Source organism: Pantherophis guttatus, chromosome 1, assembly GCF_059756535.1.
Source record: "Pantherophis guttatus breed Tessera chromosome 1, ASM5975653v1, whole genome shotgun sequence".
In the NCBI taxonomy this organism is placed as follows: domain Eukaryota; kingdom Metazoa; phylum Chordata; class Lepidosauria; order Squamata; family Colubridae; genus Pantherophis; species Pantherophis guttatus.
Window position 1 is genome coordinate 284,853,161 of NC_142063.1, and position 20,463 is coordinate 284,873,623.

Here is a 20,463-nt window from a genome sequence, read left to right on the forward strand (position 1 = left end):
TACCTGTCCAATGTTCAGCTGGGCTGTTTGGTTTCATTTGGTCTAATGGTAGAAGTAGTTGGGGTTCAGGATGCCATGCATAAAGGAAGGAGTCCCAGCTTGGAGGATTCGTTTAATCATTGGAGAGTTTGTGACATCCAGACATTTTACCAGAGATGTCTCTGCCTTCTGGTCAGAGAAAACCTGTTGCTCTAATAATTTTTGAACAAGATGACTAAAATTAATTATACTTGACATCGTTAAACATTTTTCACTTACTTCTGGTAGCACCAATGGCCATTGCTAGCCTGGAATCGCTGCGGTGACATTTTTAAACAGAACACTTCATTTTTGTTCCATTCAGTTACTGGCCAGGCCTATAAAATTCAAAGAATTTGGGATTGCTAGATGAATTACTGCTGTATGAATCTGACAAACATTCAACATGATCAACAAGTCTTCTCCAAATCTATTCCCATTTGAAATTCAGAACGCAATGGAGGAAGGATCTTCTTGGCTATGGGTCTCCTATTTGTAGCTTCCTCCCCTGTTTTTTAGGTACCATTTTAAAACCTTTTCTATTTGAGTCATTTTATCTGCAGCACAATTATTTTTAAATCTTCTGGTGATAACAATGGCTTCCATGATTTTATGGAATTCTCTTTGAATGCTATTCATTTGTTATAATTTGATCATGTGCTACTGTAGACCTTTATCCTAGTAAATCTATTAAAGCTGCAATTGTTTAGCAGTAGGATTACTTCTCACTAAACCTGCTAAGGAAGCTACTGCAAATAAAAGGAAATAAGCAGGGTTAATTATTAGTATTGCACATGGTATTTAAGATTGCATAGACCCATCTGATAAACTGGTTATTTGTTTTATTGTTTATTTAAAAGATCTATATAGACATCCATCTTACAACATTGAATCTGGCAGGTGTACAAAGATTAAGCCATCATAACAATATAAAATGATGCCCCAGTTAAATAACCCCCAGAACAAAAATCATAGTATCCACAAAGCTGACTAAACTGCCTGCCCTAAAAGTATAAACAGGTCTTCAGAGTTTTATGCAGTGATGGGATTCAAGTAACTTAACAACCGGTTCTCTGTCCTAATGATTTCTTCCAACAACCAGTTTGCCAAACTGCTCAGAAAGTTAACAACTGGTTATCCCGAAGTTCCCAGTTCTCCAGAACTGGCTGAATCCCACCACTGCTTTTATGAAAGGCTAGCAGGGTTGGGACCCGCTGGATCTCAGTAGGTGCAGCTACAGAGAAGGCACAAGTCCCAGATCCATGATGGCATTATTGGATGGAGGGGTTCTGGAACATGGTCTCCCTGTTAGGCCTAGTGGGGCAGCAGAAAGAATGGAGGAAAGATGGTCCCAGAAATAGCCTGTCCCTCTGCCATGTAAAATAGAATAAAAGGTAACCAGTGGTGGAATTCAATTTTTTTACTACCAGTTCTGTGGATGTGGCTTGGTGGGCGTGACAGAGGAAGGATACTGCAAAATCTCCATTCCCACCCCACTCCAGGGGAAGGATATTGCAAAATCTCCATTCCCACCCCACTCTGGGGCCAGCCAGAGTGATATTTGCCAGTTCTTCGAACTACTCAAAATTTCCGCTACCGGTTTTCCAGAACCTGTCAGAACCTGCTGAATAGCACCCCTGATAGTAACCATCTGGAAACCTACTGGGAGCCAGTGCACTCATGAAGCTACATGTTCTATGAGAATATCAAGAGTGGTCAGAAAATTCAGATTGTCCAGAATGCTGTATGTGGGCACACACCAGTATTCTGGACCATCTGAAGCTTCAGGAAGCTCTTCAAGGTCAGCTCAATGTAGAGGGCATTGTTCTAATTTAAATGGGAGATGACTAAGATATGAATCACTATGAGCCAGGCTTCCAGTCCAGGAAAAGGTGCAACAGGTGTACTAGATGAACCTGTGTAAAAGCCCACCTGTGCGGCTGCCCCCTACTTTTGAATAAAATCTGTGAGACTAGGAAGACCATCCAAGTTGCACACTAATTCTGAATGGGGAAGTTTGTCCTCCTTCAAAACTAAAGATGGAAAATCTCCAGGACTGGGGGCCTTAAAACCTACAGCCACTCAGTTTTTCCAGAATTAAGTTGAAGCCTGTCCTTCCTCCATCCAGATCTCTACAAACTCTAAGCACCATTTTTGCAGTGGTTGTTAAATAAATCAGTTTTCACAAATGGGCATTTTTTTTTTTGCTGGAAAACAAAAGTAAACACCAGAAACTGGCAAAAAAGACCAAAAATCACAGTCATGTGAGCACAGGATGCTGCAAATGGCCATAAATGTGAACCGGTTGCCAAGCACCCAACGCAGGGGAGGGTTGGCAGCCATCAGAACTTCAAAAACAGGTTGTAAGTTGCTCTGGGGAGGTTGTTGTAACTTTTAGCCGCTAAGCGACTAGTTGTTAAACAAGGACTACCTGTTCTATGTTGCTGCTTTTTTTTTTTTTTAGGTTCATCCTTTATTTTCCTTACTTATTCTCTGTTCCTTTCCTACTGTCAAATATTGCAGTCGAGAATATAAACTCTGGTACCAAATTAAAACTTGCATGTTTTTTAAATATATACCAGTATATACACTGCTCAAAAAAATAAAGGGAACACAAGCAGAAGACATCCGAGATCTGAATGAATGAAATAGCCTTATTAAATACTGTGTTCATTACATACAGTAGTTTTGTGTTCCCTTTAGTTGTTTGAGCAGTATATATTCATACCAAATGAACAGTATTTTATTTATGACTTTGCCAATTCTCAGTTAAAGGTGTTCAATTTGCTATCAATGACAGAAAGACCAGAAGGAACAAATTGCTTTTAGAGTTGTCTTACTATGTCTCACTCTTAATTAACCTGGTCTGAAAATATGCAAATGCCTGGAAAGCCCCAGGTTTTTTTTACAGTTGAATGAATGTGTGTGAACTACAATCTTTTAGAAAATTTCAGATTGAAACTAACTCAGGAAATCTGTTTTTAAAGATGAATTTTAAAATTAGGTGAGAGGTGAATTTGCTATAATCATAGATTTTACAGCAGGGGCCTTCTGGATCTTGTTTATTTTTTGCTTATCAAATTTTTATCCTGCCTTTATTACTTTATAATAATGTAAAGTTCTACTCACTATGATGGTTGGTGAAAGTTGTAGCTGTACGGCTGTACATTCCTTATCTTGTTCAGTAGGTTCATTTTGTGATTTTGCACCAGATATGAAAGGCTGAAGGCTTCTTATCCTGCTCTAGGGCTCAAGTACATCTAAATTTATCCAGTCTGGATGAAAATCATTGAAACCATCTATATAATTATATCAGTTATTCTGTCTGTTTGTCTGATTTCTTTCTTCATCTCAAGAGTATCTGGTATTTTGGTCAGAGTCAGAGGATTAAAGGCCCCAAGTGTTATTTTATTATGTGGAATTGTTTACATGTTTCTGAGCAGAAACCATATATACCCCACTAGTTTATCAGACTCCAGGTCAGAGGTGAAATCTGTGCGGATCTATCCAGATCGCACAAATCGGTAGCACCAGTAGCTCCGCCTACCCACCAGGACGTCATTACGTCCTGTTTTTGACCCTCTGTGCATGCTCCCATTCCCAAACCAGTAGCGAAGGTAAGTAGATTTTACTGCTGCTCCAGGTCCTTTCTGACATTTACAATTTCCAATATGTATTTCCTTAGTTTCTTTCTTTAGTTGTTTAGGATAATTATGTACCATTGATTTTCTATTGAAAAATCAATAGATTTTTACAGCAGTGCGAGACATCTATGGTCCTTCAAATCTGGCCTCCCTGATTTGTTCATTAATGTCCTGTTAGAATACAGAACGGTAGCCACCATGGCTGCCACTGAACATATTTCCCTCTTCAAGGCTTTTGGGGAGGGTGGCATTGGGGAAATAAATGAAAGAAGTAGAAGAAAACATATGAAGATTACAAACAGAAAATGGGGTTACCTAAATCCTTTGTAAATTCTCTAAGGAGACAAGGTATTCCTTACCTAATAAATAAATCCTTTACCCTGAAGTCAGCAGAGATGAAACTTGGTACAGTAAAAAATAAATGACATACAGTTATTCCTGAAAGTAAACATCTAAAGAAAGAAAAAAGGAAGGCATATTGATGCAATAAATGTCACAAAACATAAATCCAATAAATTAGCAGGCTGTACTTCCTGCCCAGAGATAGAGAAACAACCACACCTAATAAGCTGACATTTGGGGGGCTTCTTTCCTTCCCCCCCAATCAAAATGCCAAGGATAATCTTCAGATTAGAAAAAAAATTAGGGAGGCATGAAGAGGAGTAATTGCTATACAGGTAGCTCGTAGCTCTCAGCTTGCGACAGCAATTGGGACCAGAGTTGCCATTGCCAAGCAATGTGGTTGTAAAGCAAGACATCATATGACCATGTCTTTAGCAACAGCAATTCCAGCAATCTTGGATGTTGTCGTTAAGAGAAGACTATAGGAGTCATTAAGCAAAGACTTGCATGATTAAGACTTCTGATTTCCTACTAGCTTCCCCATTGACTTCGCTTGCAGGAGGCTGACAGGGAAAGCTTGTTTATATGACTACTGAGATTGGCCAACAAAGCAGCTTTTGTTTTGATAGCAACACCCTCATCCCCTGCAAAAGTGAAAAAGCCTGACATGGAGTATCATGTGATTATGACACTATCAACCATTAAGTTGAAATCACACACACACACACACACACACACACACACCAGTTTCTGCACAAAACAACTCCTAGTTTCTTGTCATGCTTCCCTTCTGGAGTATTCATGTACGTCAAATTTACAAATATACTTTGCAGATTTATATTTGCATGGGAGAAGGGGTTTCATGCATTGAATGACAGCAAATGGGTCATGGATGGAAAGCGATGAACTGCTCCAACTGCTTCTTTTAAGAGTGATGTTCCTATAACTCAGTGATGGCTAACCTTTTTGCCATCGTGTGCCAGGAGCGGGGGGCTCGCACGCACGCGTGCCCACACCCATAATTCTATGCACCCTGCACCCCGCACATGCATGCGCGACCCCCCCCCCCACGCTCCCCACGCTCCTGGCACGTGATGGCCTGGTGGGCCCAGTAGGCCCGTTTTTCTCTCTCCCCAGGCTCCAGAGCCTTTCTAGGAGTCTGGGGAGGGCAAAAACAGCCTCCACACACACACACACACACACACACACACCGGAGGCCCTCCAGAGGCTGAAACAGGAGGCCTGTTTCCCTACTTCTGGTGGGCCCAGAAGACCCGAAAATCAGCTGGCTGGCGCATGCATGTGCACCAGAGCTGAGTTCGTGTGCCCACCGATATGCTACACGTGCCATGTGTGCCATAGGTTCACCATCATGGATATAACTGAAACAACTATTAAAGTTTATTGTGACATTTATGTCTTTTTTCCCAAATGTATTAGGTTAGTTGCAGTAATTAATATATGCTATGTTTATTTTTATTTAACTTTCAGCTTTCACTGGATCTCTACCACACAGAAGATGATATTTATAAGCTTTCACTGGTGCTAGAACCTAGAACATCTAAATCAGTAAGTTTGGTGATTTTTTTTCTGGTGTAAGAGTAAATACCCTGTTTCCCCCAAAATAAGAACTCCCCTGATAATAAGCCCAATCGGGCTTTTGAGCGCATGGCAATAAAGCCAAGCGCTTATTTCAGGGTTCAAAAAAATATAAGACAGTGTCTTATTTTCAGGGAAACACGGTATAAAGTTACAGTATTGAAGCAGTGATTCATAATCTACCTTTTTGTGTTAATATTCATTGATTTCTCCATTTTAAGAATGATACTTTGCTTTTCCTTGATAAAAATGTGAAAGTGTGCTCTTACCTTTCCTTTCAACAATCATTTCTGGATTGTGAGATCCCATGACTGAAAGACACAGCAATTTACTTTAGAGTAAACCCAGTTAAGTGACCCCACACATTTACATAGTTTGTGACCTATCAAAGGCAGCCTACACTGGTAGCATATAAATTTTTATTTGTTTCACCCTGTTTCTACCTCAGACAGCTTTATGATTGGTGTGAACATGAAATGACTAAATAAGAAAAAGTGACTACTGACGTTTCTTCTTTCTAGCTGTAAAAAGCCTGGGAGCTCAGCCAAATAAAGTGTCATATTCAGATAAAATACTGGCCAATGTACTGTATAGGATTTCCAAATTAGAGTTTTATTGTTCGATCAACATGCCTTATTCAAGGAATTTTACAAGAAGACAAGTTGACCATATACTGTACTTCATCCATGACTTTCCTTTCATTATAGAATCTAGACTCTGTTAGTACATAGCCTAAATCAAGAGGTTTGCATGATAATCTCACAGATGCTAAAATTTTAAGGCCCAATTGGGGGCCTAACCCTAACCCTAACCCAATTGTATTTGCAATGCAGCAGTTTGGATTTAGTTTCAAAAAGGTGCTTCTCTAAGGCAGAAGTATGATTTTAATATCATATTTAATATTTAATATTTACAGCTAAATTTTTCTGGAATTGTGCTCTGGAGCATCTTTAGCACACCTCTAGTAATTTAAAAGTGACCTTCCCACTTTCTCGTCTATTGGCTTTGCCATTCGGTTGGCAGAAGACAAATCAATTACACATTGCAGCAAAATCATACATCGGAGAGGATTCAGTTTTTCCCCCAGTGCTGAAATAATTCTTTTGATGAAGTTCTGCTAAACATCCTTCTCCAACTCAAAGTGGGGAAAGATAACCTTTCTCACATCCCTTCTACCCTGCTGCTACCTTTCGTCATTGTTCCAAAAAGTTTCCAGTTCTACTGGAGCATTGGAAATGAGACATAAGAGGAGATAGTAGGGAGGTGACAATCAACAAAGTTACCAGGTTGTCCACTTCATCAGCAAGATTCTTCTATTTCTTATGATGGGAGGAGCCCTTCCAGCTATGGATGGAAAATTCTGGGATTTCCCCCTGGATGATATTATTGTAATTAAGGCAGTGACAAATGGACTTAAGCTCATTATGAACAACTTGCTGTTATGGGTTCCTGTTAAAACCAACAGTAACTAGGCTATCCCCATACAGCCATATCCTACTATTTTACTTTTATTTTTTCATTCTACTTTTGAAAAAAATTTAGAAGCTCAGTATGCTTCATCTATTGGATTAAATCTAGATTGCTAATTCTAAGAGATCTAAACAACAGAAATTCAGTTCATTTCATTAATTCTGTAGAGCAAGGATTCTCCCAATCTTCCCACATTTGCTTTACATTTTAGAGATTGTTGCTGTTACATCTCAGAAATGTAATTTCTTATGACACATCTTAATAAAAAAGATGCTTTATAAAAGCATTATAAACATGATGTTACTTTTTCAGGATATAAAAGGCTGTCATAAGAAAGAAGATATGGAATTTTCAGGGTAATAAAATCTAGAAACAGAAATAATAGATACAAGTAGCAGATGCTTTGATTTCATTTAATTGTAAAGAAAAACTCCCTGACACTGGACTCCGTACAACGGTGGAACTGGCTACCTGCAGATATTATGAGTTCTCTACCCCTGGAGATTTTCAAGAGGCTGGATACCCCCTTAAGGATGTCTATGGAGATTCTCAGTCATCCAGGTCATGGTTATCCCAAAGATGCTTTTTTTCAAGAGGCAACTAGACTTTCTAGTTTTTCTTTAAAGATGTTTCACTTCTCATCCAAGAAGCGTCTTCAGTTCTGGAGCACCTTTGGGACTCCTTAATTGGCTTTACTGTGCATTACAGAAGATTAAATAGGATGATCCTTGTGGCGCACAATTTTAGAGACTGAATAGGAAAGAACTATTATGCAAAATTTGGTTGTTTAATTTGTAACTTTGGCTTGTGTGTGTGTGTCTCTCTCTGTACTTTTTTTTTTTTTTTAAAAAACCAACTCTTCAGAAATCTTCCAGAAAATAAGTTGCTCCTATACTTCATTCATACTGAAAATTTTAAAAAATGCTTCTCTGTTTTCTTTCACCACAGCCTACCTCTCCAACAACCCCTACTAAGCCAGGAGTACCCCTGGAGTGGGCATCTGGTGTAATACCAAAGCCTGACCCAAGTGTTATTAATAAACATATCCAAAAGCTAGTTGATGTGAGTATTGACAGGAGAATTCCAATTTATTTTCCTATCTTCTCACCTATCTCATGAATGTTCTGTATTCTCTAATTCACCTCACCATATTCAATGGTTTTTAATTGACTATAATTGTATTTGTGGTGTAAAATAAAATTTTACTTTTGTAGAACACTTACTTAAATTTAAAAAAATGTTAGGATATGCACAAATAAGTAGGGCCTTCAGTAGAGTTTCCAAATCTGAAATCTCACATACAAAACCAGAGTTTCTATCATTACACATGATGCGTGTGTGCACGTGCACACACGCATATGCACATATGCACCTTCAAATCAGGGTTGACTATTGGCGATTCCCTGGACAAGTCCCTGCAGTATTCTTGGCAAGATCTCAGAAGTGCTTTGCTATTATTTCCTTCCTAACTGAAACAAAGTGACTGGCCCAAGATGGCTTCATGCCTAAGAGAACTAAAACTCACAGTCACCTGTTGTCTAGCCTGATGCCTTTAACTATTGCACCAAACTGGCTCTTAAATATTATAGAGGCACACAATTTGCCTGCTGAAGCATATGTGGCATTTGGTTTATGCATCTGTCAAGCTCCTGCCCCACTAATTAACAACAATGGAATTCAGAATGAGCTTCTGAAATAGAAGACTGACTATTCCAACTTTGGCTGTTTTACCTTAGGTGACAAAACAATTGCATGTAGCTTATCTATGTAGCATTGTAGCATAGCCTAACCAAAGTTAAGTTTTGTTTAGTGCCTAAAGAGCGCAGTGTTGAATCTAGACAGGTTTTTCCTGGGAAATGACTTTCACAGATTCCAGACCATCCCGAGAAAGCTCTGCTCCTGGAAGACCCCTGCCAAATTTCAGTTTCAAAGGCATCAGATTAGGAATTTGATGTTGAACTGGGAACAGGTTGCACAGATGAGCCTACTGGGAAAAAGGCTGGATGAATTTGCCTCATATTAGAATGAGTTTACCTAATATTTATTTATTTATTTATTTATTTATTTATTTATTTATTTATTTATTTATTTATTTATTTATTTATTTATTTATTTATTTATTTATTTATTTATTTAAATTTTTATACCGCCCCCTCTCCCGAAGGACTCGGGGCGGTGAACAGCCAAGATTAAGAAACATCCGATACAAACATTAAAATGCATTTAAAACAAAATTAAGTGGCTTTCCCCAATTTAAAACCCCATTACCCATAAACCTCATTACCCATAAAATTCACCAATAAAAATTCTAAGCCAGCCCGGCTTGCCGAAATAAAAATGTTTTCAGAGCCTGGCAATAGGTTCGGAGGTCTGGGATCAGTCGTATCCCTGGGGGTAGCTCATTCCAGAGGGCGGAATTGCCCCATAATTAATTAATCCTCCCTCAGTCTTGTTCTTTAATAATTTAATTGTTTTATTTGGTTTTTATATTTTATTTTAATAGTTGGTTGTATTATATGCCGCCATGGTCACCTTGTATGAGATGAGAGGCCATGTAAATTTAATAAATAAACTCTTAACTGCATTAATACCTATAACCAAGCTTTTATTTTAGGATGCACCCCTCTGTTGTCTATAATCATTTGACATTTTCTTCTCTTTTTCTTATTTCCTTGCATCTTCAGTCTGTTTTTAAGAATTATGACCATGATCATGATGGCTATATTTCACAAGAAGACTTTGAAAGTATAGCGGCAAATTTTCCTTTTCTGGACTCATTCTGTGTATTAGACAAAGATCAGTAAGTATCCTCCTCTTGGTATTATTTTCAATGCAACCCCATTTGGGTTTAAAGGGAATGACATTTTTGAGTCTTCCCTCTCCCCACCCCCTGCTGGCTCAGCTTCTGGCTTTCTAAGGGTTGATGGAGTTTATACTTTCTTCCTCCAAGATGCTGTTTTTCTGTCCCATTGTAACTTTCACCTTTGGTATTTCCTGGTAATCTCCTTTCCAACTACTAACCTGCTATGCCTAGCTTAGCTTTCTTGGAACTCAGCCAAGCCAACTAGGCCCTGCCACTTACATCAATAGTGGGTTCCACTTACCTTCGCTACTGGTTCAGAACTGGGAGCGCATGTGTGCTCTCTGTGCTTGTGCATGGTGCTCCTGCACATGTGCAGAGCATCCATGATGATGTCCGGGCAGTTGGGCGGAGCCTTCTGCTGCCGCCACTACCAGTTTGCCTGAACCGGAGCAAACCGATAGAAACCCACCACTGACTTACAGGCACATTTATCAAATGTAAGTCCTAATTTTCTCAATCAGGCATATTCTGAGTTACATGTGTACAGATTTACAATCTTAATTTCTGAATATATTTTTTAAAAACTGCGTTCATTTCATGAAGGAAGGCAAATGTACATGTCCCAGGTTAATGATGCAGGATACACATTCTAGTAGAGAGATGTTCCCTGAGGATGGGCTCCCACATAAATCCAAAAGCTTGGAAGACTAAACCTCTAATCCTGGTGACCAACCCAGATTGAATCCTGCAGCGTTCATTTTTTAAAAATTATCTCCAGCATTTCTATAATGATCAAGATTGGTACCAGTCTTTCTCTTTCTCAGTCATCATCTCAATACTCCAAGGGGCAGATGACTTATACAGGGAGTCCTCAACTTATGATCACAACTGAGACCAGAATTTCTGTTGCTAAGTAAAGTAATTGTTACGTGACTTGTGCCTAACATTATCACCTTTTTTGCCACAGTTGTTAATAACTGCAGTTATTAAATGAATTGCACTGTCATTAAGCAAATCCAGCTTCCCTCATCAACTTGGCTTATCAGAAGCTGGCTTGGATGGTTGCAAATGGGGACCACATGACCCCATGGTAAATACATGCTGGATGCCAAGCACCCAAATTCTAACCACATGGCCGTAGGGATTCTTCAATGGTCATAAGCGCGAGGATTGGTCATGTCACTTTTTTTCAGTGCCACTATAATTTTGAACCATTGCTAAATGAATGGATATAAGTCAAGGACTACCTGTAGTCCTATTTTGCATTACAGTACCTTTTCTTAGACCATTTAATACAAATGGATGAATGAATCACAGTCTGAATCCTGAATCCGCTAGCTCCCAAGGAAAATTTATGGACAAGTAATTCATGGTCAGCATTACTCATATCGACTTGTTTGGGGGGAAAATATGTGAAAGGTGTGATCCAAAGCTCTGCCAGCAGGAATGTTCCTGTGCAAATTTCTACTTGGAACATTTTTTTTCTTGGCCAAAACAGTATCAGAAGGTTTTGAAATCATATCTGTTGAAGTACCACCTTTCAGAAATTGGAGAAATTAACCCCTTGGGAAGAGAGCCAGAATTCTGTTGTTTTCTGTAGCATGGTGACAATTGATTTCCCCTTCCCTTCCTGACTTTTCTTTTTTTTACAGAGATGGTCTTATCAGCAAAGGAGAAATGATGGCATATTTTCTAAGGGCTAAATCACAGCTACAGTGTAAAATGGGACCAGGTTTTATACATAACTTCCAAGAGATGACCTATCTTAAGCCAACCTTCTGTGAACATTGTGCTGGATTTGTAAGTATACAATGTTGGAATGGGGAGATTAAGATGAGTTAAGGGATAAATAATAGTACCGTCATACTTGAGCCTGACCTATTTCAAAAATTATGTTCAACACACACACACACACACACACACACACACACACACACACACTGCACCAACATAATATGAAAGAGTGGACCAGGTTTTTGTTGTCTGAGTGTGTCTCCATGTAGTTTTATGGGTGGTTAAATTGGTTTTAACTTCACTCATTCATCTCTGTTTCCACTATTGCTGTTTTCCATTTTTCTGACTGAATCAGAATCAGAATAGAGCTGGAAGGGATCATGGAGATCTTGTAGTACTTCTAGACCAGGGGTGTCAAACTCACTTCATCACAGCAGCATCACATGATGTAGTGGGACTTTCCCCGCCCCCCTTCAATAAACAGGGCAGGGGTGTGGCCAGTACGTAACGCATCCGGCCCATGGGCTGGGAGTTTGACAGCCCTGCTCTAGACTGTAATAAGAGGAAAGGAGAAGGAAGTCTCATCAATTTGAGTGTGCCTCTTTCCAGATAAATCAGTACAGCCTTGTTGGGTGTATATGTGTCTATTTTCACTATTATTGCAGTGTAGCAAAACCAAACTCTATGGTGCCTCAAAATCTCTGAAAATAGGTTTGGCAGAAATGCAGAAACAGACTCTGATGAAGAGCCTTCTGCTGATTCACTGGGAAAACATTTGTGTGATCTGTTGGATCAGTTCTGTGCTGGTTCATTTGCAGGCAATGGAATGTGTGGGCAAAGTCTCACAGTTGAATGGATAGTTCTTTCTAACAGGAAGGGTGTTGAGTGGAGTAATTTCCTGTTTGTGCTTTTGTAGCCATTGTTACTTCGTTCATAAGGAGGTTGTGTTCCTTCCGGCTTTCTTTTTTATTTTCTTTTGTCTTTAATTACAGCTCTGGGGTATAATCAAGCAAGGCTACAAATGCAAAGGTACTGTAAATCATGCATGGCCATTTCGTTGCTAGAGTGCTTTTCTTTTTCTTTTCTTTTTTTTTAATATTCAGCCTTTTGATTGCTGGCAAAATGCCATTCAATACATTTTGGCATTCAGGTTAATCTGAATAAATGCCATTCCTATGCATGCTTACTCCTCTGCTACGCTCCCGAATTACAGCCTTGTCCAATTTTTATGCTGCAACCATATAACCTTTAACTAGTAGTCCTCTTCTGATCACTAGTTCTTTGGGAGAAGCAGAAAAATGGAGCCTGACTGCCTCTTGGCAATTTTCCATGCAATTTTCCATGCATTCACCCATAAATCTTATTAAGAAATTAAAGCATAATCCTTTCTGCTCAGCTTTAGAGTCCATGCAGAATACTTCCTGACTTAATTTTCCCTACATATATAAATAGTATGCTGCTTCCCTTAACAGCAGCCTGCAGTTGAGACTAATAATGCTTGAATACATTACATCTGGCAGTAGAAAGGAGCCATGACTGACAGAAATAGCTGGTAGTCAGGATTGGGAAAATGCATTTTAGAGGGGAAATAGCATGCAGGGTGTCACATGGTCTAATAGTTGAGGCAGTCAAAATACTGAGAGGATAGACTACCTATGTTGGTCTGCTATTTTTACAGGTTCCTCTTACTAACATTTCATGGCATTAACCTCCCATTAAATTAACTGGGATTCAAATATGCTTTACTTTTAACTGCCTAGCAATGCTGTCTATTTTCCTTATATTTTTATACTGAAAATGAACTGATCTTATCCAGTTGAGAAAGTGGTCATTTGAAAGTAATTAATATTCTCAGACAGGTGGGAATGTCAGAAAGAGAGATTTTAAAGTAAGGAATAAATCTATGTGTAGAACTCTTGGGGGGGGTTGTTGTTTTTTTTGTAGAAAAAATACTTTAGGACTGAAGAGGTAGTAGATATATGAGTTTTTAATCCTTTTTTTTCCAGTTTCCAGTTTCTTCTTCGGTCCATATTACATGCTGCCCAACTACCTCCCCATGAGATTCCAAACATACTTTCTCCATAGCAATATTTGTACCACTTTGGCAATCTATTCAAGCTGCATTATAAGTGCCAAAAAGTTGGAAAGAGCAAATATGTCTGCCATTATTTCATAGGCATAGGAATATGCCCAATACCCCTTTCAACGTCACACTGCATGTTCTGTTGCCATGCACATAGTATCAGTTATCCAGGATATTTACTTCTGAAAATGTTTTACAAATGCAAATTTTATGCTGGCCTACCTCATTTTGGAAATAGCAGTTTACCAAAACTAACTATTTTTTTTATTCCTTTGCTGGTGATTTACTCCAGATTGTGGTGCCAACTGCCATAAACAGTGTAGAGATCTGCTAGTTCTAGCTTGTAGGAAATTTGCCAGGGGGACTTCACTGAACAGTGGTCACGGTTCTTTGCCCAATAGTCCATCACTGCCTGCAGGTAAGAGATGACACCATGTCTCGTGGCTGATTGTTTAACCCATGCTTTTCATGTCCTAACAGTATTTGAAATGAGTGTCTTGAATGCACTAATTATCATCCTTATGAAATAAAGAGTTTTTGTTATGCACAAAAACTATTATTTAGCTTGCACAGTTGCTTAAAAAAGCCTGAAATTATTTTAATGGGGGTACCCTCCCAATGAGATTCACAGCGCTCAATCTGCATAGTTGACGATTCCAATTCTCCCACTCCTGGCTAGGGATACATCACTATACCAGAGCATTCATCTATACTTGGCAGCAACTCAAAAGTCTCTTAGAGATTGCATATAAGTTTCATCATCACTGTCCCATTACATATGGAACTCTTGCTGTCAATATAAGACGATCTGTGTAGTTGCTGCTTGCAAGAGGATATGTGTAGTTGCTGCTTGCTGCTTGAAATGAGGCCCACTATCTGAAACAAAGAGTTCGATTTTTGTTTAGGGTCAATTATGCCACAACAATAATTGACTATTTTTGTTTCTTATGTTCACCTAAATAATTTCCAACGTAGTTATATAGCTCTATCAAAACCTGTACATATTAATAGCGGTGTTCCCCAAGACAGTGTCTTAGGTCCAACACTCTTCATACTTTATATAAATGATCTTTGTGATCATATTAAAAGCAACTGTGTTCTCTTCACTGATGATGTTAAATTATTCAACACCACCAACAATGCAACTACCCTTCAAAAATACCTTGACTATGTGTCAGATTGGTCTAACAAGTGGCAACTTCAAATCTCAACCAACAAATGCTGTCTTACACATTGGCAAAAAACCCCAAAACATAAAATACAAATTAGATGGAGATGACCTTGTAGATGACCCTCACTCTGTCAAGGACCTTGGAATACTCATTTCTAAAGATCTAAGTGCCCGAGCCCACTGTAACAACATTGCCAAAAAAGCATTAAGAGTTGTTAACCTAATCTTGCATAGCTTCTTCTCTGGTAAGCATACAAAACATTTGCTAGACCAATTCTTGAATACTGGTCTGGAACCCGCACTGCATATTGGACATAAATACAATCGAGAGACTCCAGAGATATTTTACGAGAAGAGTCCTCCATTCCTCTAACCGCAATAAAATACCTTATGCCACCAGACTCCAAATTTTGGGCTTAGACAACTTAGAACTACGCCGACTTCAGTCTGACCTAAGCATAGTACATAAAATTATCTGTCACAATGTCCTTCCTGTCAATGACTACTTCAGCTTCAACCACAACAATACACAAGCAAATAATAGATACAAACTCAACCGTTCCAAACTCGATAGCAGAAAATATGACTTCAGTAACAGAGTGGTCAATGCCTGGAATGCACTACCTGACTCTGTAGTTTCTTCCCCAAACCCTGAAAACTTTAACCTTAAACTGTCTACTGTTGACCTCACCCCATTCCGAAGAGGTCTGTAAGGGGCATGCATAAGTGCACCATCGTGCCTACCGTCCCTGTCCTAATATTCCTTTTTACTCTTTTCATGTATTCAAATTACGTTTATACTTTTACCTATTATCTTATATATGCTTGACAAATAAACTTATGATTATTATGATGATTATATGATGTGTGAAGAGATCTTTTTTGGAAAGGTCAAAGAAATAAAAAGAAATAAAAAGAAAAAGAAAGAAATTAAAAAAAGAAAAAAGAAAATGTTTCACTTCTCATTCAGAACTGAAGAAGCTTCTTGGATGAGAAGTAAAATGTTTTCAAGGAAGAAAAAAAAAAAAAACCAAGGAAGTTCAGTTCCCACTCTTTCCTCTTTCAGGAAACTTTATCTGCATGGATGCCCAGAAAGATAGCTTATAAATACTTAAAGAAAACTAAAAGGATATGTTGAAGATAATTTCATATTAAGTCTTTTATAGACTTGGATTTAGATTATGTGATTTTATCAATGTGGAAAATAAGTTAGAAAAAGTATGAAATACAAATCTACTTGTGCAACTTTGCTTTAGTTAGGAAATAAATGTGATCTTCCAATTTAAGGAAAAGAACAAAAAATAGCAAAACATTTAATGGGTTTGAAAAAACAGGGGGGAGGGAGGTGTTTCGCTATAAGATAGATGCTGATGTGCATCTGCTCGCTATCTAGATTGATAGTGCAAATCATGGTTGAACATAAGACATTTAATGCTATTGACTGCATTGACCTATTTATGGTTTTGAAAGAAATATATTGTTTGTAAAATTATTAACTGAGATTAGCTGGTGTTCGAGGTTTGAAACTTGGAGGTTTCTTGATTTATGTATCAAATGTCACACATTTAATTATTGGTTATTGTAGGTCAGCCTTCCCCAAGTCTATGCTTTATACTCTAGGAGCATTTATTGTAGGTTTTGTCATATTGAGAGTTGTGACCTCACACTTCTAGAATAAACAAGATAGCGGAAGTAATTAAAACTTTTATGATTTACCAGTATGATGGACAGAACTAAAATAGTGTTTAATTCTATCAAAATTGTGGGATGTGAAATGTGTATGTATTCTGTAAAGAAAAATTGTGTGAATTACACGCGTGGTATAGACGGTACTTTCCAGTGCTGAAAGAAGATTTCAAATTAGAGGTGTTTTCATTTTTCTAGCTGAAACTAATTTGCTGAAACTATCTAGCCAGCATTTGTTCCATATTTGTACTTTACATTGACTTAATTGATTTGCACTTTGCTATATTGCAGTACAAGATGAAGTATTTAAATTCCCCACTGTAAGCCCACGAAATCAGGATCTTGATAGCAGAGCAATCACGCTTGTAACCGGCTGCTCTCAGAAGATTTCAGTACATCTCCGGCGGGTAACCACTAGTCAAGCAACTCAGACAGAACCACTGTGGAATGAACCAGGTTGGGGTGATTCAGGATCACACACTTTCCCCAAAATGAAATCCAGGTTCCATGGTAAATCTGGAAAGAATAAAGGTTTTGCAAAATGGGAGAATGAAAAGTCTAACATTCCAGTCAACAGGGACACAACAGTGCGTGTGATGGATCAAAATGGAACAGAAACTCTCCTAGAAAGACAGGAAGTCAAGGTTTGTACTATGAAATTCTTAGGGGTTTAAAGCCCTGTTCTTTCTTTCTCAATATACTATCAATTTTAACATGCTGTTTTTGCAACTGTAAACTACAGGGCAAATTATGCCTTGTTGGTGACAAATTATGCCTTGTTGGTAGGCATGGCATATGCATCAGTGCAGCATAAAAATGTAATAACTAAATAAGTGAAATAGTCACCAACAAAGACTACTGCATATCTTCAGGAACTTTTTCCCATTAGCTGAAGTAATGTGTTTATGGAATTACATGTTTACTGTATATATCCTCCCTATTATGACAATGTATTTGAGATTGGCCACTATGTTACATATGCTGTGCAGAAATTTTATCTTTAGAACTCAATACTTGAGATAAAAATGATCAGTTTGAAGATTATCTAATGTGGTAATGTCAGTCTATGTGAGGAGGTGATGCTTGAGCCTGTCTTTTAAAAAGGGGCGGTGTGTGCCCCTTTCTCACAAAGTCACTGCTGGACTCAACAGTCCAGAACAATTTTCATCCACTTTCCAACCATCTCTTTGTAGAAAAGATTGTTGAATACTGTAGGCCAGGGGTGTCAAACTCAATTTCATTGATCGATTTTATCAGGGTTGTGTTTGACCTTGGAGGACTGAGTGGGCGTGGCTGGGGTGGGCATGACCAGGGGACATGGCCAACTCGACATCCTGGAGCCCTTTGCTGCATGGCCCTCCTGTGCTCCGTTTTCAGCTGCAACAACCTCCTGCAGCCCTTTGCCAGTGAAAATGTAGCTGGGGAGGGCTGCACGTGGCCCTCCTGAGCTCAGTTTTCACTGGGAGAAGCACCGCAGGTCGGTCCTTCGCTGTTTCCAGGGTGGCCCCACTGGCCAGATCTAAGCACCCCTTGAGTTTGACACCCCTGCTGTAGGCAGTCAGGCTGGGGCTTCACATGATTCTGGAGGGATCAGATTATCTAAACGCTTCTCAACCACTTTTTATACTGGGGCAGATTAGTGAGATAGCAATGGTGATAATTGTTGATGATCACTAATGGAGCCAAGAGGGTATAATTAATACTTAATACCGCCTGTGGGAACTGACAGTAGGTACCATATTGTGGTAGTTTTTTGTCTCTGGTTGATTGCTATGGTGTTGGTAGGAGGGGAAAGTTTGTGCCTAAAGCTCCCGAAATGTGGGATGCCACAGGGCTCAACATTCTTACCCCACCTGCTTTAACATTAAAATGAGGCCACTGAAAATGTATGTGTATGTTTCATTATTTTGTCCAAATATTTTTATTTCTATTATATTGTTTTCACGCTGTTTTCAGTGTCATATGCTGCCCAGAACCATTATGGAGTTAAGCAGCCTTATAAATTGTACAGAAATAAATGGTACAATAGAAGCTACCTAATGCAGTTTACCATTTCAGACTGAATGGCTGCATGTGTTAAAAGCTTACCGCTGACAGAAAATCAGCATGCCAAGGTGAATAGATAAGCCATATTCTTATCCACAGCAGCAAATAAATATTAATATACAATATAGGCAGATTAAAGCACAGAATTCCTGCTTGTTGAACTGATAGAATTCAGCCTGGTGATCCTATTGATTTTGTGTCTGCCCTCCTGAAATATGTATATCAATCTCCTCTAAACAAAACACTGAGAATTGTTTCCTTTGATTTATTACAGGCTTGTTGATCTGCTGCAGAAAATCTGCTGTCAGAAGATAGTTCAAGAAAAGTGTGATATTTTATAAATCGCCTGGATATGGCTGAACTTCAAACCAATGTTACATTCATCAGATTTTATCATTGGTGACAGTTGCTTAATGACAAGAGTACACTATTTATTTTCTCACACAAGTAATTTGATCAATCTTGCACTGATGGAGAAGAAAGGAACATTATAACTGCAGAACATCCGCAATTCTGTTGCCAGCATCAGAATCCTGGCTCTGGATCTATCACTACTAAAACTATCACTACCAAAATCATATGGGCTTATAGACGTGTCAGTTACCAAAATTCCTGGATCCAAATTTTGTCAACCTTCCACATTCTGAGGCATCCCCCATCAACAACTGAAAACTGATTTTCTATCTGGAACTAAGAGCTCAGATTCCCCAGTGGCTGCATTCACATATTAAGAGTCATTAGGTCAAGGGTTTTCTTTAAAAAGTATTATTTCTCAACACAAATATGAAGCTATCTAAATTTTTATATTCAGTTTGTGATAATCCACAATGTGTGCTTCCTACTTAATTCACAGAACTGGATGAAATCAGATTATATACTTTGGCACACAAAGATTGTGGAATTCAGGTGGTGTAATTTAGCCTAGCTTTCTTCAATCTTAATATCTGCCAAGTGCAGTTCACAATTCCCATCGTCCCCAGCATGGCTAAGAGCCAACTACACCTGGAAAGCACCAAGCTAAAGAAGTCTGAAAGAAGAATAAAAGTTGGTCTTTCACTGTTTCCTAGAATGATGTAAACATGTATTACGTTTAATTTCATGGTTGTTGAAGCGGTTTTGTTGGTTTTTACACCTTTTAGCAAACTGGAAATAAACACTGGATTTTATAAATAGCAAATGCTTTATGATATACAGAACATTGGATGAAAGTCAGAGTCGATAAAATTAGTATTCTTACCTAGAGATTCAGTAACATTCTTATGTCTCATCTTGCTCAGTGCTGTAACTTTCAAAGAAGCTAGCTGCAATCATGCATCTGCTTGAAACATTCATTATCCTGTAGGTTAACTTCTAAGTCGCACAGAATCTTCCCACAATAGTATTATTCTGTGATATGGCTACAAAGGTATTTATTTGTCTTCTGAAATCATAAAATTGTTGCCTTGACAATATGGAAATCTGCCTATTTAAATCCAAATAACGAGTGATTTCAGTTCATAACTTATTCTATGTTGCAAGATATAAAGGAACCCTATTTCTCTGTAATATCTGGCACTACTTCAACCAAATTGCCAGAAAAAAGGCTTTAATTTGTAAACCGAGGTGCTGGCCTTAAAATCATCCATAAGATTTATCCATTTTTAAAAATTCAACATTTTTGCATTATTTGCAAGCAACTACAGTATAGTATTCTGGTGCTTACTCTATTGAGATTTTAAAATTAGATGTTTTGTACCTTCTGATTATTTTAGCTATTTCTGACGGGGGAAAGGAGACTAACTTTTGTGCTCAGACAACTAGTTTTCAACTTCATTTTTTAACCATCTCTTGGCCGACAGATTATCATACATCGTTTAGATAGGCATAT

General features: G+C 38.4%; 1 protein-coding gene across 5 annotated transcripts in view; it reads left to right on the forward strand.

The window, feature by feature from the left end:
* The window catches only part of RASGRP3 (RAS guanyl releasing protein 3), a 59,230-nt gene extending 39,462 nt beyond the window's left edge, over positions 1-19,768 (forward strand). For all 5 annotated transcript variants that reach the window (XM_034428122.3, XM_087883055.1, XM_034428121.3 and 2 more), the window contains exons 10-17: positions 5,496-5,573; positions 8,022-8,135; positions 9,758-9,873; positions 11,529-11,676; positions 12,603-12,639; positions 13,986-14,111; positions 16,842-17,194; positions 18,871-19,768. In XM_034428122.3, coding sequence (XP_034284013.1) covers positions 5,496-5,573; positions 8,022-8,135; positions 9,758-9,873; positions 11,529-11,676; positions 12,603-12,639; positions 13,986-14,111; positions 16,842-17,194; positions 18,871-18,879 — 981 coding nt within the window. In that variant the 3' untranslated portion in view covers positions 18,880-19,768. The remainder of the gene's footprint in view (positions 1-5,495; positions 5,574-8,021; positions 8,136-9,757; positions 9,874-11,528; positions 11,677-12,602; positions 12,640-13,985; positions 14,112-16,841; positions 17,195-18,870) is intronic.
* The last annotated feature ends 695 nt before the right edge of the window (positions 19,769-20,463 follow it).